We start from the raw sequence: 8,940 nt of genomic DNA on the forward strand, positions 1-8,940 counted from the left end.
CTAGATTTATCGAGCCGTTTGCGTCTGTTTCCAGGCGCTAATTGGTCTCAAAGACGGACATAACCGATGCGGGATATTTACAAACAGGGGACACTTGGGTCAAATCTGAGATTGTCCTCCACATGAGCGAGAAGAGACGAGTTACGCTTTCAATATGAGTTCGTGGGAGGGTCGTGGGGAAAGTGGGAGTTCCACCCAAAGAGGTGGGAGGATAAGTGCAAAGTGCACCTAATTATATATATATATATATATATATATATATATATATATATATATATATATATATATATATATATATATATATATATATATATTTATAAATATATATTATATATTCGGGGGGGAAATTCTCCACCTCTTAAAAGCAGGTCTAAACCAGCCGCAGTCGAGTTTCCTCGTAGACCTTTACGCCGCTGGTGAAATGTACATAATTCCATATGTGTTCATTCATAGTTTTTCAGTGAGAATCTACAATGTAAATAGTCATGAAAATAAAAAGGAATGACTCATTGAAAAAAAAAAGGTGAGACCGATTCATCCTCCACAATCACTGCTGGTGAAACAAACATTTCCTCCTGGCTCCTTCACATTAAAAATCACACAAAACAAACAAATGTACTTGTAATGAAATACAACTTCTGTGTAAATCAGCTTTTCTGTTCAGTGTCTGGTGTTCAAGTCACTGTTTACTCAGGACTTGTGTTTAACAACTGCTTTATTTTACAGTTTTTAGTTGACAATCACATATTTACAGATTTCTTTGACTTATAAACCATCTTACCCACAAAACAAATAAAAGAGACTAATAATGAACCAAAACACTTTTCAGACAAAATAGAAACATTCTCTAACCTTGTATACACGGTATAATAATGATATATATTGTGTTCTGTAGACACTATAGACATGTAATAGCTTAAAATAAAAGTTAAAATAAATGTCTGTGGATTTAACAGAGGTTTTGTAAAAATAGATATTCGGATGCAGTGTTGAAGAGATGAATGCATTAAATTAATTTGTTGACTATGTAATGGAATACATATAATTTAAAAAATCTTAACAATGAAGTGTAAATCAATCACCACATTAAAAAGATAGAAAATCAGATCTAAACTAATTATTAACATTTGTTTCCCTGAATGAAAATAAATAAATCAAAGTTAAGTGATTAGTTTACTCTGACAGGAGAGATGATCAGAGGGGCAGAGTTTTTACCACCAGAATTATTACAGGGACAGAAGTATGGGAAGAGTTTCTCAGTGAAGGAGCAGCCAGTAAAGGAGTAGATAAGAGCTGCAGCATCTACGTCATAAAAGGAGACCAGACCCTCCTCATAATCCACAAACACCCCCACCTTCTGAGGAGGAGACTTCAGAGAGAGAAGGACATCAGGGTCAGCTAGAGCTTTGTACTCATTTCTATTTCTCAACCATATAGTCCAGTAACCATTCTGAGGACTCAGTGTGATGCTTTCCTTCCTGTTGATCGACTCTCTGGCCACTCCTAAATCCCATTTAGTCTTTTCTTTAACTTGAACCTCAAAGTAAAATCTGCCTGAAGAGAAACTCTGCTTTCCTAAAACACAAGCACACTTAGAAAATCTCTCTGGGTTGTCTGGGAGATTCTTCCTCACATCACCAAGATTCACTTGTTTCCCATCATCAGACAGATGGAGTTTAGGATGTGCTGTATCAGGATCAAGAGTCACATCCACTGCATACTGCTGGACCCTCTTCAGCTCAGACTCAGCGAGCAGCTTCTTCATCTCTTTACTGAGTGTCTCCTCCAGCTGAACCACAGCTTTCACCACAGTCCCCTCAAATGATGATGGACGGATGCTGACCTCTGTCCAGTCCTTGGTGGGTGGAGGTTGTTGGATGTTTAGGGACTGGACACTCTGGAGAAGATGGAGGTGGTCTTCAGAGCGTGAGAGCTGCTCCACCTCAGTGCTCCTCTTCATCAGCTCAGAGATTTCCTGTTCCAGCTCTTTGATGAAAGCTTCGGCCTGTTTTTCTGTTGTTTTCTGCTTCTCTTTGATGGTGTTGATGAGCTCATTCAGGCCTCTCTCAACAGACTCCTTCAGAGAAGTGAAGACCTGAACACCTTCTGCTATCTCTCTGTCTGCATCTTCCTCACTGAGGCCGACTGAGTGTTTGATCTCCTGAATCTTCAGTCGTCTCTTCTGGATCATCTGCTGAATTTCAGCCCCTGTCTTCCCCAGCTCTACCTTCTTTCCTTCATATTCTTCTTTCAGAGGAACAACATCATGCATCTTGTGGTCTAAAACAGTGCAGAGCATGCAGACACATGTCTGGTCGGTCTTACAGAACAGCTCCAGAGGTTTATCGTGCTTCGTACACATCCTGCCTTCCAGGTTCTCCACAGGGTCGATCAGCTGATGTCTTTTCAGACCTGACATGGTCAGATGAGGCTCCAGGTGAGTCTCACAGTAGGAGACCAGACACACCAGGCAGGACTTCAGGGCCTTCAGTTTGGTTCCAGTGCAGACGTCACAGGGAACTTCTCCTGGTTTGGACACTTGTTGCTCTGAGCTGCTGCTGCTGGCTTTCTGTTGAGCTGACTGTCTGAACTGAGCAACCATCTCAGAGATGAAAGTGTTGACTCTTAAACCAGGTCTGGTGGTAAAACTCTCCTTACAGATGGGACAAAGGCACCTGTTGCTAGTATTCCAGTGTTCAGTGATGCAGTTCTTGCAGAAGTTGTGACCACATGGTGTGGTGACAGGATCAGTGAACACATCCAGACAGATGGAGCACAGAAACTGATCTTCAGATTGCAGATAGTTTGCAGCAGCCATATCTACATATAGTGTGAAAGAAAAGAAAAACATATTCAAAATACAGTTTTAATTATGAAAAAAAAAAGTGTGTTGACTTGCATCGAACTGTGAGCAACAAGGAACATTTAAATCATGCTAACAAAGTCAAGCTCCCTACTCTGACAAAACAGCTCTGAATATATCCACACAGGGGCGGAGCCAGACATTGTAAAAATGTGGGGCTCAGCCCGATTTACAGCGGCTAAATGCACTATATATTTTAAAGGTCCCATGGCATAAACATTTTCACTTTTTGAGGGTTTTTAACATTAATATGCGTTCCCCCAGCTTGCCTATGGTCAGTGGCTAGAAATGGTGATAGGTATAAACCGAGCCCTGGGTATCCTGCTCTGCTTTTGAGAAAATGAAAGCTCAGATGGACCAATCAGGAATCTTCTCCTTATGAGGTCATAAGGTGTCACGACTCAGGGAATTAGAGGACCCAAAAGCAGAAAGCAGAAGAGGGAACGTTTGATCTTGGGGAAGTATTTCACAAAAACAACAAAGTACACACCAAACAAACAGAGTCCCGACTGCAGAGGGCTAAAACTTCTTCCAGAATGTTAAGCAAACGAGAACAGGGAATCCAAAAAACCAAAGTAGTCCAAAAACCAGAAACTTGAGACAAAAAGGAAATCCAGGGAGCACAGAACTCGACTGAAGCTGACACACGGAGACACTACAAAAACAAAATGATCTGACACAGGACAAGTATTAGGGGACCACTAAGGTCTATATAAAAGAGACTTCAGATACAGTATTAGGGGACCACTAAGGTCTATATAAAAGAGACTTCAGATACAGTATTAGGGGACCACTAAGGTCTATATAAAAGAGACTTCAGATACAGTATTAGGGGACCACTAAGGTCTATATAAAAGAGACTTCAGATACAGTATTAGGGGACCACTAAGGTCTATATAAAAGAGACTTCAGATACAGTATTAGGGGACCACTAAGGTCTATATAAAAGAGACTTCAGATACAGTATTAGGGGACCACTAAGGTCTATATAAAAGAGACTTCAGATACAGTATTAGGGGACCACTAAGGTCTATATAAAAGAGACTTCAGATACAGTATTAGGGGACCACTAAGGTCTATATAAAAGAGACTACAGATACAGTATTAGGGGACCACTAAGGTCTATATAAAAGAGACTTCAGATACAGACAGACTTCAGATACAGAGCTTAGTGGTCCCCTAATACTGTATCTGAAGTCTCTTTTATATAGACCTTAGGGGTCCCCTAATACTATATCTGAAGTCCACTAAGGTCTATATAAGAGACTTCAGATACAGTATAGTGAGAAAAGACAGACTTCAAAATAAGACAGGAAACAGAACAAAAGACTCAAACATGACACATATTGTTCATATACTGTAGGTCCTTCCAGAAAATGCGGAGTTTTTTTGCGATTGTTGCTGGCAAAAATCCTTGATTATGCGGCACGTTTTCTTAAAACATGCGATGGAATATGCGGGATGTTTATGCAATTTTATGCGATGAAATTGCAGGAACTTGCAAAATCTGCAGTTTGATGAAAAAGAAAAAAGGCAACAAGGAACATTTTCCAACTTTCTACTAAGATATATTTTGTGACTTTTTGCAATGAAAATGCGGGGATTATGAAATCATGCAAGCCCCTTGCATGGAAATCGGCAATTTATGAGGCAAAAATGCCGACTTTGGCTGATTATGCGTTGAATTATGCGATCACATAATCATGTTTTTGTGGAGGGACTGGTACAGTACTAATCCATCCGACACGCTGTATTAACGTTACTGTTTAAAATGCTTTCCAGGTTAGATGCATGGATGCACAGCGCTCAAAACCAACATTAAAAACGTAGTAATCTTCCCTCAGCGTTTAGTTTTGTTGTTAAACTGTGTGTAAAATAAGCGGTGACGTTAAATCATCTGTTTCAGGTAATGGCTCACTTGGGTACTGTCTATTTGCTGGATTATTCCGAGGTAACCATCGGTAGCTAACGTTAGCAGATAAGCCTGTTGATAGCAACGTTAGTGTTCATATTTGCACAATGACACATAAAGCAAACTTGTTAAAAAAGGAACTACGTTACTGTTGACGTTAAAACAGGCCTGTGTGTGTGTTTTTGAGAAATAACTTTATACTGCAAAGCTATATTTATTTTATTTGTAGTTGTTATTTATATATTATGTTATTGCCATTACCTGTTTTCATACATACAGAAGTTTAGTTTGCTAAATATATCACATTTTCTAGTTGGCTATTGGATGTGAAAAGAAGGAAATAGTTCTTCCATAACATTGCACTTTAGATGTGTGTGAATTTCCCACACCAGGAGTAATTTTTATTGTCCTATTTGATAGCGATCAATTATTTATTAAAATAAAATCTAAGTTCTATGCAAAATGTAAAACTTTCTATTAAAGAAAAGATGAAAAAAATTAATATTTGTGTGTGCTGTAAAGTGGTTGAAAAAATTAAATCGGAATCGGCTAAAATCGGTATCGGCTTATCAAACTCAATGAAAAATCGGAAATCGGAATCGGCCTTGAAAGTTTTAATCGGTGCATCTCTAATTTAATGAATGATTACTTACACAGAAGCATTTAATGAATTCTCAGTTGAGGAGAATTTAGGATTACACAGTACAGTGTAGGTGCCATCCCAACAATCTGAAGTTCCTGTCTTCCTGAAGGTTTATTTAAACTCATGCTGGAGGCATTAGGTTTAGCTGAACCTTATAAAGACCTGAAAGATATTATGGGCGCCTCAAACAGACAGGCAGAATGTGTTATGTGTTGACTTCCTCCGTGACCTTCCAGCTGTTACTGTTAGAAGTTGAAGTACTTGTTCACCTGGAAAGGTTATGAGGTTATATTGGCCACTGACCTGAATGAGACCTGGGTACCACTAACTCAACTTACAGAGCATGAGCTTGAAATTCCACTACAGTAATGTTACAACAAACAGAGACTACACTGAAATAAATGTTAATGTTTTTTCTATCTATAAAATAGTTTTTTATCTGTTTACAATCTTAAATGATGCATCGTTCATGGCGTCGTTTACCGATCAGTGCCTCGTTCTCAGACGCAATATGGTCTAACCGCGGCTCGCGCCGGCTCACACCAAGCCCCTTGTTTTCTTCGCCTTCAAAATAAAAGCCCATTTTCTATAATTCAGTGTGGAACTATAGAATGTCATTTAAACAACAAACATCAATCCACGTTGTATTGGATAAGTTATTTTAATTTGCTAATATATAATATATTGAACTGCAAACAACAACAAAACTTCAAATATGTATTCAAAAATCAATATCCGTAGTATAATTTCAATCCCTATCACCACTGCATAGGTGCTTGGAAATTTAGGCATTTGACTTTGTCTTAAAGATGTGGGGTCAGAAGTGGAGGAATAAGAAGATACTGGTGACAGCAGGAAGGAAATAACAGGATTATTTGGCAATGGGAAAGAAACAGGGGACAATGCCTCGGTTAAGGGAGTTTTACCTCGCCACTGTTGCACTAAATGCTTGATCTTGGGGGAATTACTGTAATTGTTGGGTCGTTGTAAATTATAGAGTGTGGTCTAGACATACCCTATCTGTAAAGTGTCTTGCGATAACTCTTGTTATTTTATCCTATAAATAAAATTGATTTGAATGAGATCATTTGTTGCTAATACAATTTTATTCAAAAACTAAATGAAAACATACAGTATGTATGTCACAAACAGCAGATTACTTACAGTAAGGCTTAAGAAGAACATGTTTGGCACAGTTGAAAAGCTAAAAAGTAAGAGTTTTTTTTGTAAGGTGAAGTTAGAAAGAATATCAATCAATAGAGAGTCAATAGACAGAGCCTGTTAACTTTCTCCAGGTCAAACACAGAAAATTGTTAAGAGTCAGGAAATAATGCAGGACTGCCTGATTAAAAATGACAAGACAAAATAAAGCAGATAGGATTTATACTTTGGACTAAATAATATAACTTTGGGTTTATTCTCATTCTGCTGTAAAAATGTTTCAGTCAACCAGGCTCCTGGAGATGATAATAATTGGTTAGTCTACTGTAATTATTAGGCTCCAAAAGTACATAGTGTAGGTAAATCCGTACCTGTACCTGCCAACACGCTACACATCTGGCCATGACAGCTGCATCTTGTCCAGCAGCTCCTCCAACCTTTAGAAACACCAGCTAGCAGGGCCGTTTCTAGCTTTTTGGAGGCCCTGTGTAAAACTGGTTTTTCTTTTGCACTTAAGAAGGAACAGTCCTGTGGTTGCCACGAAGAGAGCCTGGGCAAGCAAAGTGAGAGAGCTTTACAGACCCGTAAATGAGATCGTTTCTCAGCGTTTACGTTCTAAATGACAAATATTTTAACATTAACTCAAGATGATGAGAGACAGACACTTTTCCTCCTCTGCATTTCATTTTGGAATATATTTATCACCATTTTAGGATGAGAGGAGAACATTTCTCTTAGTTTGATGAAAAAGGGTTGCTGTTAGCTTGCCGACTCATTTAAAAAAAGACTGCCCGTTTCACCATTTCCAGGAGTCGTACTTTAACAGACTCCTCCTTTAGATTAATTTGAATCGACTTCAACATTTTTGCTGTGCAATCTAACCCTTAACAATGAAGTTATTTAAATTTGAGTTTTAGTCGAAGGGTGTGGCGGTGCTGCTGCAGTGTTCCCTGCTGTCAACAGGAAGTCAGTTTTATATTGTAGTTGCTGCATTTAAACAAACTCTTCCTAGAGATTGTTTCCGATCAACTTAAAAAAAAATTCTGTGCAATCGAAAGACCTTAAAGACACAAAGTTATTGAGCGATTTAATTTCACTTTGACCCTCTCACTGTATGTTTTCACTTTGTTAATGTTATTTAAACTTTAAAATGTCCTTCGTAGCACCTTGCAAACCAAGCTAGCTAGCTGGCAATAGCGTTAGCTGGTAATTTAAGGGAAAGTCTGCCCATTTTCTGTACTGCCGTACATGCAGATAAATGGCACCAGTACCCGGAGGCCTGAGGGCACAACGGCAGGAGCATCTGATCTTGACTGAGACAACCCTCCGTTTGCCAGCTGTCATTTTGCCAGATTCTTGACTGAAGTTATTTAGGTGGCAGTCTTGTCACACGCTAGCCACGCCCTCTTTGCCCAAATTAGGATTACCGGGCTCCAGTAATAAATATCTTTTATCTTGTTGTTGAGGACGTGTCCACAAATCAAAACTAAGACAGATTTACACTTTTGATGGGATGAAGTTTGAGATACACCTGCCAATTAAAAACAACTGTCTGCCCTCACAAACTGTTCTGAGTAGTTTTGTAGAGTCAGAGAACAAACAGCTGATCAAGTTTCAGAGAATAAAGTATTCAGGCTGATGGAGACGTTCTGACACTCCCTCATACCTCAGCAGTGAAGTCAGCGGAGATTAAAATCTAACTTGTTTCCTGGTGCTGATTAAATCTGACTCAACTGAACATAAAAAGGCTCATTTTGGCCAAAACGTCACACTTCATAGAATAATTACTGAGTTACTTCAGATCTACAAACAGTTTACAATAGTGCTGAAAGAATGTATCACTGGTATTTTAGAAGTATTTTATGTAGCCTCCAAAATATCACAAATGATAGCCGAGTTTCTTCATCAAAGGTGTGTAATGTTACCTGTCAGGCTGCTCCGCTGTTAAAGTCCCGTTCAGATGAGGTCAAAGAGACGTGGTACCTTCATCAGCAGACACTGACAGATGCTGCTGCTGTCTGACTTCATCTGACTGACATCTGTCACATCCTAACACCTTTATATCCAGAAACATCATGTGATGTTAGAGCAGGACCCAGTCACACCTGTAGTGCTGCCAGTCAGCGCTCTGATTGGACAGTTTTCAGGTTAGTTATGTAATGAGGGAGGACCAGTCTAACCTCATAACAACATGTACAACGAGTTTGACTCCAAGGAAACTGACATTAGAATGCTGTATATCCAGTGTTACTCCGTCACTTACTGTAATGGAGGGCTGTGGTATCAGGACTACATGTTGCTGTGAGTTTTGTTATTCTGGTAATTTGCTGCCGCCACAACTGAACCCATTAACAAACTAAC

General features: G+C 39.1%; 1 protein-coding gene across 4 annotated transcripts in view; it reads right to left on the minus strand.

The window, feature by feature from the left end:
• Positions 1-806: 806 nt before the first annotated feature.
• Positions 807-8,940, minus strand: part of LOC114572964 (E3 ubiquitin-protein ligase TRIM21) — a 15,862-nt gene continuing 7,728 nt past the window's right edge. Inside the window, exons 1-2 of one of the 4 annotated variants that reach the window (XM_028604823.1) lie at positions 8,505-8,608; positions 807-2,820 (exon numbers count right to left, since the gene is read on the minus strand). In XM_028604823.1, coding sequence (XP_028460624.1) covers positions 1,169-2,818 — 1,650 coding nt within the window. In that variant the 5' untranslated portion in view covers positions 2,819-2,820; positions 8,505-8,608 and the 3' untranslated portion in view covers positions 807-1,168. Of the gene's footprint in view, positions 2,821-3,353; positions 3,506-8,504; positions 8,609-8,940 lie in introns of those variants that run through there. The other 3 variants (XM_028604816.1, XM_028604806.1, XM_028604788.1) reach the window with 3 other exon arrangements.

The sequence above is a fragment of the Perca flavescens genome, chromosome 2 (genome assembly GCF_004354835.1).
Source record: "Perca flavescens isolate YP-PL-M2 chromosome 2, PFLA_1.0, whole genome shotgun sequence".
Lineage (NCBI taxonomy): Eukaryota > Metazoa > Chordata > Actinopteri > Perciformes > Percidae > Perca > Perca flavescens.